General features: G+C 34.5%; 2 protein-coding genes across 2 annotated transcripts; both read left to right on the plus strand.

Annotated features, from left to right (window-relative positions):
• Window positions 1–13028: 13028 nt before the first annotated feature.
• On the plus strand, window positions 13029–13982 carry LOC115719862 (uncharacterized). Its single transcript, XM_030649042.2, has 2 exons — window positions 13029–13151; window positions 13308–13982. The coding sequence occupies exons 1-2, from the start codon at window positions 13029–13031 to the stop codon at window positions 13980–13982; spliced, it is 798 nt and encodes a 265-aa protein (XP_030504902.1).
• Window positions 13983–14573: 591 nt separating this feature from the next.
• LOC115719863 (uncharacterized) lies at window positions 14574–15921 on the plus strand. Its single transcript, XM_030649043.2, has 3 exons — window positions 14574–15026; window positions 15420–15492; window positions 15809–15921. The coding sequence occupies exons 1-3, from the start codon at window positions 14574–14576 to the stop codon at window positions 15919–15921; spliced, it is 639 nt and encodes a 212-aa protein (XP_030504903.2).
• The last annotated feature ends 4035 nt before the right edge of the window (window positions 15922–19956 follow it).

The following is a 19956-nucleotide window of genomic DNA, read 5'->3' on the forward strand; positions in this document are numbered from 1 at the left end:
AGATAAGATCCAAAATTCTGGCCCGGTATTTTTTATGAGATATCTTTCAAATATACCATATTTTACCACAATTTTACATTAACATATACAATCATTTTGTATTTCTTTATGTTTACCAAGTTTTTCAATGACCGATTTAAAAGAAGATTAAGTTGAAGAAAGTAAAATGGACAAGAAGAGATTTTTTACATGGTTGGAGGTGTTAATAAATCTTAGTCCACGAGTCAATATTATTCGCTCTTAAGTTATGGAGTATTTTTCATACAAGTCTTTCTTGCTCAAAATTTCTAACCCTTGGCATGAAGGGAAAGTTCCATATTTATATGCTCCTTGGTGTTATCTGTGTTTCTGGATAGCTAACACGTGTATCTCTAAGGCCTAAAATTAACCGAGATGGGCCCATTTTTAAGTCCAATTAAGCTAGTGGGTCAGCTCTCAATGGATCCTCATCATATCTCCGGATTTGGAAATTGGTCCAATTTACAGACAAAATAAAGTCGAACCTTAACAGTCCCGGAAGGGAAACTTGCCTAAAAGATGAAAAGTCTGACAAAGCCTATACGAATACATGCGGTAATTCGAAATGGGGCAACTGAAGAAAAATCTGCAAATCATCCTATGCGGCATCCTTTTGATACAGAATCCCACCAAATCAAAGGTTTGTCCCCTATACCTAGGGAGTGCACGCACCACTAAAAGAGACATAACTTTTGTCCATCACCATATTCTCTGACATTTACTTTCAGACTTGGGGAGTGTGCGCACCACCAAAAAGGACATAACTTTTGTCCATTGCCATATTCTCTAACATTTACTTTACACAATAAGCAGTGCATCACACCTGTCACCATCAAGTGGTCTCCTATCTGTACTGACGACCGTTATCTCATATTCTAGGCCTTACAAAATCGGTCCAAAGTCAATATAATTTGTATTGTGACCCATCAGTGGGCCTAGTTGACAAATTAAACCCTAGCAGGTCTAGATTTACCTACTAACTCGACTCTAGCCTATAAATAGAACATGATCCCTTCATGCAAAGGATTAGAAATTCATTTCACAAACTAAGGTCTAAAATATTAGGGTTCTAAGACTTTGGCAATAACATTCTTGTGTACGAATACTCGATAGCTTTTCAGGATTAATAATATTAACTCGTAGATTAAGGCTCATTACTCAACCATGTAAAAGTCCGTGTTGCATTGTCTTTAATTTATTCTTCTTTAAGATTAATTTCTTCATTAATCAGTTTCTAAAAATCTCGATAAACACTTGGCTAATGGTCGGGCTAACTCGGACCCATTAGGGTTTGTAGGTTGAAAAAAGTTCACTGGTGGGATAAATTACATTAAAACATTTGACTTTGGGTTAATTTGAGGAGGTCCACAGTTACACGGAGAAACGGATGATGGTGACAGTTGGGCATAAGTCGTCGATCTATTGTGAGAATGTCAAAGTAGTGGTCATTGGCTCAAAAAAGGTGATCCTCTTTTTCATGTGCGCCTTAGGGGTGTTTATATAATTCGTAATCCGTGGTTTTGAACCCCAACAAATGCAGACCAAACTATTTGAGACCGAACCAGATAAATCTGGTTTGAATGATTTATTCAATTAGGACTGTTTAAAATTCTCTAGTTTGATCATGATTTCATAAATCTTAATAACGGTTGAAACCAAACTAATCTGTATAATTATTACATCTATACTTAATATATATATATATTGGATGAAATATTGATATTTACGAATAACTTTAGGTAGAATATTGAAATTGACTTAATATTATTATGATAATAACTTTTATTGTTATTTATGTATTATAAAGTTTAAAAAAAATACAGAAAAAATGAACAATTACTGTAACAAAAATTTAGAGCAACTATGAAATACAAACCATGAATTTGAGCTAAACCAATCTTTTTTTGAGAGGATTGGCTTGGTTTGTTTTGATCATTTAATTGGTCTAGTTTGGTTTTGAATTTTAAAAACTATAATACTGGTTTGGTTTGAAAAAAAAATTGAAAATTCGAACCAAAACAATCCGTGAACACCCCCTAGTGCACATTTCCAAGGTCTGACATAGGGAAAGGCCGCCTAATTTGTTAGTATTCTTATGAAAAGCATACCACAAAGGATGGTTCCCAAACACTCATTCGCTCCAAGATACCTCTTCGACTATGCTTCCCAGATGACCCCTAAGGGCATCCATCTTCATTTCTTTAGATACTTGTTGAAAAAACAAGTGTTTTCTTTCTAGGACTACACGTTCAACTTAGTTATTGTGAAGTAGTGGTGTAATCTGGATTCCTCGTCCAACCTTACTCATGGATCGGGTGGTCACTTACCTAGGCCCAGTGAATGGGCATGTTAGGCTAAGTAGGTCGATCTAAATTTACACGTGTTACCTATCCAAAAATACAAATAGCATTTACCCCCCAAGCCTTTGCGACTCAAGAGTCATAGAGGCTTGCAACTATCATCCAAATTCATTGTAGTACCTAGGGCCATGAATGATTTAAGTATTTTGATATTCTAAAGTGGAAGGTCATGGAAGCTTATGAACCTTCATATTTCATTAGTGGATTCTTTGGTTCGTGTATGTCATGCAGCTTGCGAAAGTACATGTTGCCTCGGTTTACGGACTAACGACTAGTTATGCTAGTGAGTTGTCCGAGGTGAATATTATCAGTAATACATGTGTCCTTAATTCTATAAATCACATTAATGATAACCTTTGGCATTCGTAAAGCGTTAGATCCAGCGGATTTGCACTTTCACAGATTCAATCTAGGCCCATGGATCAGAGGCACGCGTATTGCCAGCTTCCTTATAAATAAGAGAGAAATTGATTGCTTGGCACTTTAACCATTTTTCCATTTTTCTTCAAATTTTTAGAGAAAATTATCCAAAACCCATAAGTTTGGTGAATGTTTGATCCTTACACTGATCTTCATGGTCGTCTTCTACAATTCCAATCAAAAATCTGTCTGAACGCCACTTCGTTTACCCTAGCCACAGCATCGACTCCGTCAGACTTCTAGAAGGACGTTGACGAGCTTATCAAGAGGCTAAGTGATTTTTGGGTGAAGAATCTTGCTTCTTCCCAGAATCCAACACTCCCAGCTCTGAGTATACCACCTAAGTACCTTCTTTTATGATTTTGGCACTGCTATTTTCTTTGTAAATAGGCTCTAGGCAGTGTATTGTAGGGTGATGCCATAATTTTTGGATTTTTATGGTTATTTTCTTAAAATATGTACTATGACTCCACTATGTAGGGTGGTTTTAGTCTTTCTGTCTGCCTGAGGACTTAGGAATTTATAGGGAAAAACTAAACGTAGAGACCTTGCCCTAGGAAAGTTCTTGTAGATTTTTTTTACTGTTGATCTCTTGGACACTAATAGTGTCCCTAAGGACCCTGTTACGTCCCGCTTACTAGGTTCAGGACCCTTATAGTTCCAGACCATAATACGGTTACATTCCATTCCCTTTCTTATGTTCCCGTTCATTTGTCCAGGAATTATGTTCCCTAGAGAACTAACTCTAGGACCTAGGGTCCGGCTGGAACCTCTCAAAGCAGTTGCCGGGGAGAATTCTCTTGTACCCTTACTGTTTGATTTGTTTTGGTACTAACTACTTGGCTTCTCCTTTTTTAGTTCTCACTATGACTTAAGAGAAACAGCTTTTCGAGCTCCTTCAAAACATTGAAGAGGCAGAATAAAATCAATTGGAGGATGACTATTCGACACAGGGAAAGGTCAAAGAGTCTCGTTGGGAGATGGACCACATTGCTAAAAAGTTTTGCAATTATTGAATGTTGGACGACGTGGAGAAAGAATGCAGACTTTAAAGTATCCTTGTCTATTCTGGAACAAGCTCTCCCTAAAGGAGAAGAAGGCCAGCTCAAGTGTGAACGACTTTGGAGCTTAGAGTTGGGGCCACATCAAAGCAAGAGCTCATATCGCATTAAGAGACTACTTTGCCCAATTCTTGGTAGAAGTCAGGATTGTTCCATTCCAGTTGATTCTGCAGAGCTATAGGCTCGTGGCTAGGGATGCACATGGGGATGGGGCAGTGCAAAAATTGCATTCCCCGCCCCCGTCCCTGCCCCCTATTTTTTTTCTCGTCCCCGCATACTCCCCGACGAGGAATGGGACAGGGATTCCCCATTGGTAATTGACACCTTAATGGGGACCCATTTATTAAAAAAAATTACTAAAACTAATAATTTTAATATATTCAAAATTAATATAATAATTTTAATATATTTAAAACTAATATTTGTAAACACTAAATTAAAACAACATATAATTAAATTCATTCCATAATTAATAGTCATTTAGATAAATTGTAAAATAAAAAACCCTTCAATGTTAAAATTAAAATTCATAAACATAAGCTTGAAAACCATAAGCATAAACTTAAAATTCAAACAAACACACAAAACTTAATAAAATTATAATAATGTCTTTATCTTCAACTTTGAAAACTAGTAGTAGTCAAGACCACCATTGAAGAGTTTTTATTCTTCAAGAATCAAAATCCACAAAACTTGGACCCTAAAATAAAAATTTCAACTATAAGTAAACAAATATTTTAAATAAAAGAAATTGTAAGCAAACAAATAAATAAATGCTAAACTTAGCGCATCATCATCTTCGACATCATCAAAGTATGTACTATATGAAGCCTTAATTTGTGATGTATCTAAGAAATAAACAATATTAGAATTAGTTAATTTTTTAATATGAAATAAAAATAAATAATAAGAGCAAGTTAGAATAAAAATACTTAGGTAGTGTTTGCTTTGATGTAATGTAATGTAATGAGAATGGTGTTGGAATTTATTTTATCAGGATCTTAGATTTACTAACAAGTATGTTGTTTAACATCCTAAATATGAACTTCTAAAACGATAATAAACACATATAAAGTTTAGAAAACCTTACACTGGTTGCAGCGGAATAATATGTCTCCTTCCACTCAGATCTCTAACCCTTGTATCCTTTTTGTCGCAGAGTATCACCAAGATCTGAGTCCGAATGTCCTTCTCTTCAGTTTGGATTCTTCACGATCTTCCAAACTATGATTGAGATACCACTTGATGTGTGTGGGCACTACTCTATCACTCAAGGTTTTCGAAAATTGAAGAAGGAAAGAGAGAGAGAGAGAGAGAGAGAGAGAGAGAGAGAGAGAGAGAGAGAGAGAGAGAGAGAGAGAGAGAGAGAGAGAGAGAGAGAGAGAGAGAGAGAGAGAGAGAGAGAGAGAGAGAGAGGTCGGCTATAGAAGGATAGTGAGAGGCTTAATTTTTCTAAAGACAATCTCATGAATCACTTGTTAAGTGTGAGCCATCACTATCTATTTATAGGTAACCACTAGGTTTAGGTTAGTAATTATTTGACATTAAAATAATGAAAATATTAATTGGAAAAAACCTCTCCAAGTGGTCGGCCATGGTGTTAATGGGCCCCACTTGGTATTTTGCAATTTTGACAATTTTCATTTCTATTTTCTCAAAAACGCCAATTTTCCAATTCTCACCATTTAAATGCCAAAACTAATTATTTAATAACTAAAATAAATTATTAAATAATATTGTCATTTAATATAATTATTAATTAGACATATAGAGTCTCTTAATTAATAAATAAAATCTAGAATCTCTTTTCTTCACATTTTGCCCTTGCTTAGTGAAAATTCATAAACTAGACATAGTCTAATCAAAGAATTATAATTGATTAATCAAAATCAATTATATGAGTCTTACAAGCAGTATGGTCTTAACTAGAATGGGGACCATGGACCTATATTACTGAGCTTCCAATAAGCTGAACCGAATTTGCCAAGTAAATTCCCTAACTTATTAATTCCTTGTTGCATCCACTCTTAGAACTTGGAATTGCAGTCTCAGTTATATAGAACGCTCTATACGTTCCACCATATAGATACACTATCACATTTAACCATCGTTATAATCTCATTGATCAAAGATCCTCTATATAGATGATTTACACCGAGTAGGGATAAATTTACAGTTTCACCTTGCAATGTATTTTGCTCCTTAAAACACTTAGCTGTTGGGTTTTATGCCCTAAATAAAACTCATTTCTATATAATCAAATTTACTTATTAATAAAGATTAGAAATAACATTTTATGTTGCATGGTTCACATGATTTATTTCATGATTATATATAATGTATGAATTCTATTTAAGTCCAGAACATATGAATTTGTTAATGATTATAGTGTTGTCAGCATAGTGGAATATAATCTTAATTATATGTTTGAAAGTTTATTCACTGATTTGTCAGAACACTGGATTTAGACTGACATGATAATCAACGATAGGTATTCTTACACCTTGGATAAGTGTTATGTCCCTTCCAGGGCATTGGCAAAGTTTACCAGTATTGGATGTATGGAGTATACATCGGAAGAGACCGATATTGAACTTTGATTAGATATATTAAAATTTACCGTAATATCTATTCAATTCAATATCACCCGTTGATCCTAGATCAAATGATCTTAATCCTGATATGTTTAGATTCGATCTCAAGAGTATTATACATGTTCTTTGATTTGTTAGTTAAGCCTACTTTTGGGTCAGGGTGATACGTACATTTTGGGAACATGATAGTATAATTGAGTGGGAGCGCTAACATAAATATGGAGTCTATAACTTCTATAGGAATTTAGAAGTGAAACGATGATATCCTTCGAGCTTGGCTAAACAGAGATAAATGGTTGAGATCTCATTTCACTTCGCTGAAATATCATTTATACGGAGCTAAGTGTTTTAAGGATAAAATACATTGAAGGTGTAACGGTAATTTAGTGCCTATTCAATGTAGATCATCTATTAGAGGGTCATTGATCATATTAGGATTATAACAATAAATAATTAATAGCGTATCTATATCGTGGAGCATATAAAGCGTTCTATATGACTGAGAGTGCAATTCCAAGTTCTAAGTGTGGATTCAATAAGGAATTAATAAGTTAGGGAATTTACTTGGTAAATTTGGTTCGACTTATTGGAAGCTCGGTTTATATAGGCCCATGGTCCCCATACTAGTTGAGACCATAGTGCTTGTAAGACTCAGGTAATTGATTTTGATTAATCAATTATAATTCTAAAATTAGACTATGTCTAGTTTATGAATTTTCACTATGTTATGGCTTTATTGTGAAGAAATAGTGTTTTGAGGTTTACTTGTTAATTAAGAGACTTTATGGAGTCTAATTAATAAATATTATAAATGACAATTTTATTTGATAGTTATTTTAATTATTAAATAAATAGTTTGGCATTTATACGGTTGAATTGAAAAATATGGTATTATTGAAAAGAAGAATAAGTGGTTGAAATAAAGTGGCAAAATTGTAACTAGAGATTGGTCCACTTATTGTATATGGCCAAGAGGTATTTTTGCCCAATATTTTATTCTTTTTTAATCCATTTAATTCAACCCTAACCCTATTGAAGAATAGTATAAAAGGAAGGTTATGGTCTCATTATCCAACTAATGCCTCTAAAGCTAAAAACCTAGATGAGACCTCTTCCTTCTTCTTTCTTCTTCAATTCGAAACACTAACCCTTTCTTCACACTAAATAATTTCAGCCATTAGTGAATGAGTGAGTGCCCACACACATCAAGTGGTATCTCAATCATAGTGTGTAAGACTGTAGGAGATTCTAAACAACAAGAAGGAGAATCAGCATCAAAGGAAGGAGAGAAAGAGATCCAGGTTCAGATCTTGGTGATGCTCTGCTACAGAAAGGAATCAAGGGCTACAGATCTGAACGGAATGAGTCATTATATTCCGCTGCACCCAATGTAAGGTTTACTAAACTTTATATGTGTTTATTTCATTGTTTTAGAATTCATATTAGGATGTTAATAAAACATACATGGTAGTAAATCTAGATCCTGGTAAAATAATATCCAACATTAGCTACCTGTAAATGATGTTTTAGTGAACTAAAATATAATCACTGAAACAAGAGCTCTTCCATTTACATATATTTAGCTAAGCTCGAAGGAAATCATCCCTTAACTTCTAAACACCTATAGAAGCTATAGATTCCATATTTATGTTTAGCGCTCCCACTCAGTCATACTATCATGTTCCCAAAATGTACGTATCACCCTGACCCAAAAGTAGGCTTAACTAGCAAATCAAAGAACATGAATAACACTCCTGAGATTGAGCTTAAGCATATCAGGATTTAGATCTTTTGATCTAAGATCAACTAGTGATATTGGCTTGAAAAGATACAACGGTAAGTATTATAATATCTTAAGTAAGATCAATATCGGTCCAGTCCAATGTATACTCCATACATTCGAAACTAGTATACTTTGCCAATGTTTTGGAAAGAACATAACACTTATGCAAAGTGTAAGTACACTTCATCGCTGTTTATCACATCAGTGTAAATCCAAAGCATTGATGAAACAGGGACTTAGTCTTTTGAATCATATAATCACGATCACATTCAACTGTGTTGACATCACTGTAATTGTGAATGACTATATGTTCTGGACTTAACAGATTTTGTACGTACATTAAACCATAATCATGAAAAACAACATGTAAACATAAATGACTTCTAATCTCTTATTGATAACAAATCAGATTAGATTGTAATGGGTTTTATTTAGGACATAAAATCCCAACAAATGGCAATTGTAATATGAATGGTAATGTAATGGAATAAGAATTGTAATATGAATGGTATGATGATGTTTGGTTTAACTCTGTAATGAACATTGTAATCAAATAAATAAGTTGTATATTGATAAAAATACTCTTAGTTTTATTGTTTTTAATATTTAATTTTTTTTAAAAAAAGTAATAAAAAAGGGCAAAAGAGATATTTTCTAACAATGTAATCATCATTACATTGGTTTTATGATGTAATGGGAATTACAATACATATAGTAATGACAATTACAATGTAAAGCCATTACAAAGGTTTAAAAATGAAAGCAAACAATGTAATGGTAATAATAATTCCATTACAATTCCCATTACACTAAACCAAACATGCCATTAGTTTCTCATCCCATAACCAATCTTATGTATATACTAATGCCTTCAACATGTTTGGATGAAGCCTATTACGACAAGGAGTCACATGTCTTCCACTAGTACTAAAGGCAGATTCAGAAGCAACTGTAGACATTGGGATAACCAAAACATCTCTGGCAACTTGTTGTAATGTTGGATATTTAATACTATTTGTCTTCCACCAAGCTAAAATATCAAACTCTCCACTCCTAGGTAAAATTGCTTCCTCCAAGTATAAGTCTAACTTAGACTTGTAAGTATCCACATTTGAAGTACTACTAACATACAAGTCAAAACCAGCTAAATCATCCACACATCCATCATTACTTTCACAATTCCAGAAGCATTAAATAAGGGATCAAGAAGATTTTCTTTTCCATCATTCGGTTTGTATTCTTTCATTGAATCACAGCACAACATTCTAATTCGCTCAACTTCATTTTGATTTTCACCAGCATAAATTTTAAGAAAGTAATATTCAATCAATTTCATCTTAAACCTTGGATCCAAAACAGTTGCTATGGCTAATATGCCATGAATGAAAGTCTAATACTGCTCAAATTTATCCATCATATTTGACGTCATTAATCCTAATCTCATCATACAAAGATTTAAGACACTCCTTAAGCAACAACCAAATTTCACAAATTTTAGAGAAGAATTGATTAGCAGTAGGATATTTAGTTCCAGAAAACATCTCAGTGACATTGTAAAACAACTTCAATTTCTCACACATAACTTTTGCCAAAAGCCAATCTCGCTCACTAGGTTCTTTTTTCGTAATTTTTCTCAGTATGAATTAGGCGACTAAAGACATCTTTATAAACAATGACACTTGTAACCATCAAATAAGTAGAATTCCACCTAGTCTTACAATCAAGCACTAACCTTTTGTTGTTGGAACACGATAATCCTTTCTTAGCCTCTTCAAACTTTTCAACCCTTTTTGGAGTGCCAGTCCAAAAAACTACACTCTCACGTATAGTTTCTATGGCACCTTGAATTGCCCCTAAGGCTTGCTGAACAATCAAGTTCAAGATATGAGCAGAGCATTTCATGTGAAGTAGTTCCCCATTCATTAGTAAAGAAGCATTTCTCAATTTTTCTTTCATCTGATTCATCATGGAAATGTTCACGATACAATTATCTAAAGTAAGGGTAGACAACTTACGCTCAATAGACCACTCAATCAAACACTCCATCAACACTTTTGCTAGAAGCTTAGTAGTATGAGGGGCAGACACATATATAAACCTGAATGTACATACAAAAAAAAAATAATTAGCATAAATTGATATCAAATATTGGCATAAATTATATTTTTTCTAACTAATTTATTATATTACCTGATAATTCGATTACGCAAAATCCAAGAATCATCAATATAATGTGTCATTGTTTATAAAGATGTCTTTAGTCGCCTAATTTATATAAGTTGTAATCGCAACTCTACTACAATTTTCATTATTTGATGTCCACACATGTCAGTTGTAATTGCAACTCTACTACAATTTTCATTTATTGTGTTCATTGTCTTGGTCTTTTCGTTCTCATATATCTTCAATATGTCCCTCCTAATAGTAGTTCGAGATACATGTCTGAATAGTGGCTGGAGAGAGTTGACAAAACTTCTAAATCCATCATGTGCAACCATATTGAGTGGATACTCATGCAAAACAATCATCTTAGCAAGTTTTTTTCTTTACAACTCTTGTTCAAAGTTGTGGGCAGCAAGAGAAGTACTTCCATCCTTCTTCTTGCTTTGATTCAAGATCGATTGTTTTATATCACGATTTTTTCTACGAGGACAAATCTTAAAATGATCATGTAAATGTGTCCTTCCATTTCTACTTGATCCTCCCAATTTCTTTTGACAATAGTTGCAAACTGCCTTGTTAACTCCTTCAATTTTTACCTTCTTGAAATGTTTCCAAACAAAAGAAGTCAACCTTCTCTTCCCTAAAATATTTTCATCATCCAAAATAGTTTGAGTTTCTGAATCAATATCATTTGGAGGAGTTGATGAGTCTACTTCCTTAGGTGTATTTGGTGTTGTTGCTCCTTCTATTTGTCTATATGTTGATGGAGTATTTTTCTCAATCTCACTCATTGTTACACTGTATATAATAATCTAAAAGGTAAAATATATAAAATAATTAAACATAAAAATATAGATAGTACAGAATAATATTTTATTAAATATGATACAAATATGCAATCATACACATATAGAAAATACAAAAATTAATATATATATATTACAGGAGTTACGACGGCGCACACTCACTCTCACGCAACTTACACAAACAAAAGTAAATAATTTATAATTGGGCGTAGGGTGCGTTCTCTCTCTTCCAATGGCAGAGAAAAAAAGGAACGTATCGAAGCCTGCTAAACCAGCCATTGTCGATGTACATGAAGATCAAGAGCCTTCGAGCCAAGATGGAGTGGAAGAACAGAACCAGGCAGAGGTTTTTCTTGACCCCTACGAACAGTTCCAGTTATGGAGAAACCAGCGAACAACCCTGTTTTACAGAATTGGGCAGATGAGATGGAGCAAGTTGATTATCAATTGAATGCTAAGGATATGTGGAGCAATTTGAAAATAAACCAGGTGAGAACTCCTTCTACTAGACTTGAATTTACAGAACCTTTGAGAGTTGGGGATCATGTTATTACGAAATTAGATATGGAAGAAATTGAAGTTGAGGCGGCCTATTGGAAAAATGCTATTGTTTGTATAGTTCTTGGTGCTAACCCGCCTTTTAGAGTGTTTGAAGGTTTTGTGAAGAGAGTGTGGGGGAACTTAGGAATTGAGAAGATAGTGAGAATGCATTCTGGATTCACTCTTGTTAGCTTTAGGGATGAGGCAACAAGAGATCTAGTGCTTGAAACAGGGGTGATACATTTTGATAAAAAAATTAGTAGTATTGAGGCCATGGTCTACTGATATTGATACTGCCCAAATGGTTAAATCTGTCCCTGTTTGGATAAGGCTAAATGGCTTGGGTCTTCAATATTGGGGTAGGAACAACCTAAGTGCTTTTGTTAGCACCATAGGAAAACTAATCATGATGGATAAGGTCACTCAGGAGAGGACGATGATCAAATTTGCGAGAATTCTGGTGGACATTGAGATTTTAGACAATCCTCCAAAAGCTATATCATTCATTAATGAGAAGAAGCAAATGGTAGAACAATTAATAGAGTATGAGTGGTTACCTTCTAAATGTATGGCTTGTACTATGTTAGGCCATACGATGGCTAATTATAATAAAGAAAAAGGGTTTGTTTGGAAGAAAAAAAGTGCATCGAGTAAGAAGCAACAACCAATTATTGAGGGTGAAACAGAAGTGAAAAAAGATGCTGAGATTGAAGAAGGAGCTGAACCTTAAGATACCATTGTGAAGAATGATGAAAGGAAGAAAACATAGAGGGAAAAGTCGATAGCAGTTTCGGGAGGTTCAGGGGATTGGATTACGCCTAGGAAGAAGGGGCATAAAGTAGTGAAAATAGCTTGTCCGAAGGCCACAAATAGTGATGGTTATGATGTGCTACAGAATAATGGAGATGAATTCGGGGAAACAACTAAGACTCAGCTAGTTAATGGACGGTGTTAGTTTAATGGGATGGAATATTAGGGGGTTTAATAAGAAGGAGAAGCATCAAGTGCTTTTCGAGGTTTGTAAAATAAACAAGGTTGGTTTCTTGGCTCTTTTTAAAACCAAAATAAATCATGACATGGTGTTAGATGTGATGGAAAATAACTTTAGGAGCTGGAATTTCTACTCCAGCCCTATTATTTCTTATAGAATCATGTTATTATGACAAGCTAGCTATGTGAATGTTGAGCTTCTTGTGGAAGATTTTCAATTCGTTCATTGCAAAATTAGAAAGTTTGGGGACAAAGATAGTTGTTATGTTACAGCAGTGTATGGAAGTAATTCCATGACAAAAAGAATTTCACTGTGGGACAAGCTCTCGGCTCTTGGTCATCTAAAAGATCCCTGGATTGTTTTTGGGGATTTTAATGCTATGTTTAGCTATGGAGATAGAAGTGGAGGTCGTCAGGTCACTCCCAGAGATATTCGTGATGCTTAGGATTGGTTAGCAAAAGGCCAGGTGGGGGAGCTTCACAGTATGGGTGGCAAATTTACCGGGTCAAACAATCATGACTTGGGGGACAGAATTTATTCTAAATTTGATAGAGTTTTCTGTAATGAAAAGTGGCTAGATGTTTTTCCAAAAATAGTTGTTATGAATAAATGGGATGCTATCTCAGATCATAGCTATTGTATAATAAAACATGTGGAGGCTGGGAACTTAGGGACCATTCCCTTCAGATTTTGTAATTACTGGATGAACAGAGAAGGGTATAAAGAGGCTGTTCTTTGCTGCTGGAATAATCAGACTAGTAGCAAGGGTCTCAAAGGTATTGTTCAAAAGTTGTTGAGAACCAAGCATGTGCTGAAGAGATTTCACAGAGACAATCAGGGAGACATAATTGGCACTTACAAAGCGGCTAAAGAGGAATTCAACACTGCTAAAGGGAATGTGGCAGCAAACCCGAGTAACCAAAGTCTTCAAGTTGTTGAGAAAAGCACTCAACAAGTGTATATTTCAGCCAAAAAGGATTATACTAGCTATATGCAGCAACATGCAAAGTTAAATTGGATGAAATTTGGCGATGAGAATTCAAGCTTCTTTCATGCCTCTTTGAAAAAAAGAAGACAAGAAAATAGGATATTATCCTACTGCAGCAACGAAGAAGTAATAGAAGACTACCCGAAGGTTATTGAGCACTTCCTAAACCATTTTAAAAATTTTATGGGGAAAGGGAGTTCAGCTACCAGAAGATTAGATCAGACAATTCTTGCTCGGGGTAAGATCCTTGACATCTAGCAGCAAGTAAGGCTCATAAGACCTTTCACGAAGGCTGAAGTTAAAAAAGCAATGTTTGATATCCATTCTTCCAAGAGTCCTGGTCCAGATGGGTATGGTTCGGGTTTCTTTAAGGGGCTTTGGAATGAGATTGGGGAAGATGTTACTCAAGGAGTGTTGGAGTTCTTTCAAGATGGGGTGATGCCTACCATGCTCAATGAAACGATAATATCTCTTGTTCCCAAAACAGATAGTCCCATAGATGCAAATGATTATAGACCTATTGCGTGCTGCAATACTCTATACAAATGCATATCTAAGCTGATTTGCTCCAGACTTTCTGAGATTCTGCCGGATATAATTCATCATAATCAAGGAGCTTTTGTTAAGAAGAGACATTTGGCTCACAACATCATGATTTTTCAAGATCTTCTCAAGGGATACACTAGAAAAAACATCTCAGCCAGATGCATAATGAAGATAAACTTAAGGAAAGCCTAAGATACTGTTGACTGGACCTTAGTTTCTGATTTTCTAAAAGGTTTATGCTTTCCATCTAGATTAATCAATTGGGTGTTAGTCTGCCTAAAGGGTACTTCCTATAACCTAATGATGAATGGAAGACTCCAAGGTTCTTTTAAAGGTGAAAAAGGTTGTCGCCAAGGAGACCCTATTTCTCCGCTAATTTTTGTTCTTGTTATGGATTACTTGACCAGAATCCTGAACTTTCATCCTGGAAAAGTTAGCTTCGGTTTTCATCCTCTCTGCAAACAGCTTAAGCTTGTCAACTTATGTTTTGCGGATGACCTTGTGATCTTTTGTAAGGGCAATGAAAAATCTGTGAGATTTATTCATGAAGCTTTCTCATTATTTTGTGACACAACAGGTCTAAAAGCTAATATGAATAAGTCTGCTATCTACTTTGGAGGAGTCAATGAAGCTACTAAAAGGGCCATTCTGAACTTGGTGAATATGGAAGAAGGCTCTTTCCGTCTCAAATATCTGGGAGTGAAGCTTTGTCCTACAAAATGGAAGACTTTGGATTGTGGTTGCATTTTGGATAAGGTAAATTTGAAGCTTAATAATTGGGCTAGCAAAAACCTTTCTTTTGCGGGGCGTGTGTAATTGATTCATTCGGTTCTTTTGGGGATTAGGAACTTTTGGATGAACCTTTTCATTCTTCCCAAGAAAGTGACAGCTGCCATTGACAAAAGTTGTAGGGATTTCCTTTGGGGGGTCAATGGAAATCGAAGTAAGTTCCATTTAACTTCTTGGGAAAAAATTTGTCTCCCGAAAAAGTTTGGAGGAATTGGCTTCCAAGAGGGAAAGAAGTGGAATATGGCTTTGATTGCCAAAAATATTTAGGCTATCTCGGAGAAACAAGATAATCTTTGGGTTAAGTGGATTAATTCCATCTATCTAAAGAGTCAAGACTTCTGGTTGCTGACTTTTAAACAGGTTAGCAGCTGGTACTTCAAGAAAATCTTGAGACTCAGGGACATCATTAACCGAGATGCTCTCTTGGGGGTGGGTAAGAATGGGAAATTTAAGGCAAAAATGTTTTATAATTCTCTCATCTCTACTGAAAGTTCTGAGTATGCGCCTACTATTTGGCATAAGATGTGTGTGCCTAAGCATAGGTTTATTTGTTGGCAAGCTATAAATGACTAATTTTTGACTAGAGATCACCTTAGTAGAGTGATGGAGATCACTAATAAGAAATCACTAATAAGAATTGCCCTGTTGGTGAGATGAATTCGGAGACTCACAACCATGTTTTCTTTGAGTGTCATTTCTCCAAATTGGTGATGACTGAGATAGGTAGCTGGTTTGGTTTGAATATCTAGCCGAGGGACTTCAAGCATTGGAAGGACTGGTGTTCGAAGACGATGAAGAACTTGCTGGAAAGGGTGATAAACGCTGTCATGACTGCTACAGTGTATTTCTTATGGCAGAATAGAGATTGCTGCTGGTATAATATGTATTGTCGGGTCCTAGTTTTGTGAGCAGGGAGATAAAAAATGCTATCAAATATAGAATCCTGAATTGTAGTTTTCAACATTTGAAAGGAAGGGAGTTGTACATTATTAATGTAATTAACAGCTGGTAGCTATTTTTCTTGCATAGCAGCTGGGTTTCAGCTTGCTTTGCCTTGTCTTTTGAATAAAAATTTCATCCTTTTTGTTCAAAAAAAATAATAATAAATAATATATATGAACATAAAAAAATTAATGCAATAAACTAATTAGAATATATATTTATATGTATACAATATTTATATATCTAATTGAAAAAGATATACAAAATAAATTTTTATTCAATTATTATATAAATTAACTGCAAAAAATAACTGAAAAATATAGAAAATACAAAATACAAAAATTAAATCTACATCTCATATATTTCCAAGCTATTTTTTTACTATCTTTTTTTAGTTATAGTATTGTTCACTGTATCTAAAGTTGGGTTTCATCAATTTACATTTGCATGTAGTTTTAAATTTAATTGGGATTTTCTTTCTAAGAATTCATTGTAAAAATAATTATATAAATAAAAATCTATGAATAGTTGTATACTCATATTAGCCAACAACATTCACACACATATCACATATAAGTTTACACAAAAGATAAAACTTCTTAGAAAATATACATACATATATATAAATAGATACAGACAAATTTATATATACATGACAAACATAAATTTACTACCCAAAAAATATAGAATGATAACAAAAAAAAAAAAAAAAGAAGAATAAATCAGTTTTACAAATAAAATTTTATATTTAAAAAAAAAAAATCTACTAGAAATATAATAGAATGCTTACCTCAAAGTTTCTTCTAATTTCAGAACCACTATCACAATTACAAATTCACAATATGTGCCTGTCTATGCGAGAGAAATGGAAGTTTAAACAAAGGAGAGAAACTAAAAATGAAAATACTATAACTATAAAACTGTATGTATATATGTGTGAAAAATAAGAACTACTATTACTAATATATAATATATGATATATGCATATACAATACAACAATACAATTACTATTACTAATTTACTAATATATAATATTACTAAGATATTTTTAAGTTAATAAATAAAATAATATTTTGAGATTTAATATCAATTAGACAATTACTTTAGTTTGATCATCCGTTGAGTAGACTCTTAGAGTCTTGGTGCTGCTGATTGGTGAGGTGAGTAGCGTGTGATACTGATATCAAAATATCAATAAATCATATATTACCAATCAATAAATCAGCCACAAGGCCCGCCAATCATCACATTTCACCTAGGCACCTATTAGGCTATTAGTATTACAGTCAATCAATACGTTACACACGCCAGTCATTACATTTAATGTAATTAAATCATTAATATATTATCATACAAATATTAAATTATCAATATTATAGTGTGAAAGTAAAACTTAAAAGTCCAATATATCATTAATTTTTTTTTGAAATTTGATATATTGAGAAGAGGAAACAAGCCAAAGTATTTCCATAACAGTTAATAATTAATTATTATATTTTTTTTGAATAATTAATTATTATATATAAATATATATAAATGGAGATATATCGAGGCAGATAGTACTTTCCCCGACCCCGCCCTGCCTTCAACTCGGGTATGTAAAATCAACTCCGTCCCCACCTTTGATCCCCGCTAAGTTGGGGAATCCCCGCCTCATTAGGGGAAGGTCCCCACGGGTCCTTGTGGTGTTTATGTGCAATCCTACTCCTGGCAGGATGGTACATCTTTAGCAATGAGCGATAAGTGAAAGGTGTTATAGCTTTATGCCTATATAGAACCTCATGTTTCTTATATATTATTATTTAACAACAACATAAATATAAATTGATTATTTAATTAAATATATTGTTTACATGTTTATTGTTATGATTATTTATTTAATATATTCATCTATTATAGTGACGTAGTCACATTAGAATAAAATCATGATTGTATGTTTAAAATAAGTAGTCCAAAGATTAGTCAGTATATCACTACTAGAAAAATGAGTTTTAGTGACACACATTGTGTAACTCTAAAACTATATAGTGACACTTCAACGCGCGTCACTAATGAGGGTGACTGGAAAGACAGTTTTTAGTGACACTTCACACGTGTCACTGAACCCTTTTACATTCATTTTTTGCGCGTCACTATAGGCGGTAACAGCCACACACATTGTAACGCCCTAATGCTAAGGCACGCTACAGTGCTTTTTCAATTACATTGCAATCTTCGCTAATCGAAGAGTTTTCTTGAAAAACGTGTCAATTTAAAACTTTTATATTAATTAATAAACTTTTATAATATATTAAAATATTTACAAGTGCCGGGATCCCGTTTTCAAACATTTAAAAGTAATATTTCAAAATACACATTTTTCAGGTCGCACAGCGACTATCAAAATACAAATCCCAGATGTCCCGAGACCGAACACTCCAGGTCGCGCTGCTTTGACATGTACAATCCCATCAGAGCTCGGGTTCACACCAGTTCAGTTATCGCCTTTCCTTTACCTACACAAGAAAGTAGAACTGTGAGTCAACAGACTCAATAAGAAAAGCATATAACATATCATACAATTTTCGACTTGTAACTAGGCGCCCATACACCTATTTACAAGACTTATCAACTGATTAAGAACGTTCTTAATGGTTGGTACTATTGACCATGATATCACCCACTACCAGCACTATGATCGCACTGCGTGACCGGCACTATGTTCGTGCCGCCATGATAGCATCAATAGCACCCGAGAGTACAATTGGCCATAATATCACTCTTAACCAGTACTGTGCCTGTACTGCCGAACCGACACAATTGTTGTGCCGCTATGATAGCGCCAATTAATACTCTCTGGGGTGAATATCACTCTTAACCAGTACGATGCTTGTACTGCCGAACCGACACAATTGTTGTGCCGCTATGATATCACCCAAAACATACACAATCACACATACACCATGCATATATCTCATTTAACACGCTATATACAGTTCTTACCTGTTTTCCGAATTCAAGCGTGTTGGCCGACCTGAACGGAAATGCTCGCGCTAGATGGATGCCCTAATCACATTAAGTGCAACACTGATGAGTGACTCGCTAAATCACTATTCGGGGACTTAAACTTGAAACTAAAAGTTTCCCTATTAATAAACCACATGGCAATACCCTAAATATCTCAAAATTGGGAAAAACTAGGGTTCGGAAAATTCTCCCAACCCAAGCAGACGGTCCCAAACGGAAGTCCAAAACTGGACACCAACCGGTCGACCGGTTGGTACAGGTCCCCCAGAACCGGTCGACCGGTTCTGTGCTGGGAACACAAAAACCAACCCTCTTAACTCAAATCAATCCAAAACTTCACCAAACTTTCCAGTATACCTGTACAATGTATTCACATCATTTTCCAACCAGAATTTCACAGAATAAGCCAAAGAAACTCAACTTGCCATTAAAGCTCAAAGCTTGAGTTTCAAACTCAAGCTTGCTTAAAACTAATACCAAGCATTAAAATCAACTACCAGAACCCTTAATCAACCAATATTGAGCATAAAAACCTACCCCTAACTATTTCTAAACTTAACAGCTCCTATTTCACAAATTCACTAATTCTAACTAAGCAAAACTTAAAAACTAAAGGGGAGTTTATTAGGGTTTACCTTAGATTAATCCTCTTGAATTCCCCAGCTGAAAACATCAACAATCCACAACAAAACCCCCTGGTCTTGGCTGCTTCGAAGAGAAGAAATGAGGGAGAGACTTGTTCTTCTTTGATATTTTTCTCCTTTTTAATTTTTTTCAAAATGAAATAACATAAATGAAGGGAAAATCAATTCCCTTGGCTGAAGGTTTTGACTTGCTAGGTGTCAAGTCACTAGGCTGCCACTTAACTTCTCCCTTGGCAAGTTACTAAAATGCCCTTACTCATAAAACTAGGGTATTTCTAAAGCTAAGGGTAAAATGGTCAAATCC

Source organism: Cannabis sativa, chromosome 2 (genome assembly GCF_029168945.1).
Source record: "Cannabis sativa cultivar Pink pepper isolate KNU-18-1 chromosome 2, ASM2916894v1, whole genome shotgun sequence".
Lineage (NCBI taxonomy): Eukaryota > Viridiplantae > Streptophyta > Magnoliopsida > Rosales > Cannabaceae > Cannabis > Cannabis sativa.

What these genes read in the sequence shown, in the direction of transcription:
- LOC115719862 (XM_030649042.2), top strand. Translation starts at nt 13,029, where the DNA reads ATGACAAAAAGAATTTCACTGTGGGACAAGCTCTCGGCTCTTGGTCAT. An exon ending in ATAGAAGTGGAGGTCGTCAG is followed by an intron (nt 13,152 to 13,307) that starts GTCACTCCCAGA and finishes TGTAATGAAAAG; the next exon opens with TGGCTAGATGTTTTTCCAAA.
- LOC115719863 (XM_030649043.2), top strand. Translation starts at nt 14,574, where the DNA reads ATGAATGGAAGACTCCAAGGTTCTTTTAAAGGTGAAAAAGGTTGTCGC. An exon ending in GTGGTTGCATTTTGGATAAG is followed by an intron (nt 15,027 to 15,419) that starts GTAAATTTGAAG and finishes ACTTTTAAACAG; the next exon opens with GTTAGCAGCTGGTACTTCAA. An exon ending in AGATGCTCTCTTGGGGGTGG is followed by an intron (nt 15,493 to 15,808) that starts GTAAGAATGGGA and finishes TTGAATATCTAG; the next exon opens with CCGAGGGACTTCAAGCATTG.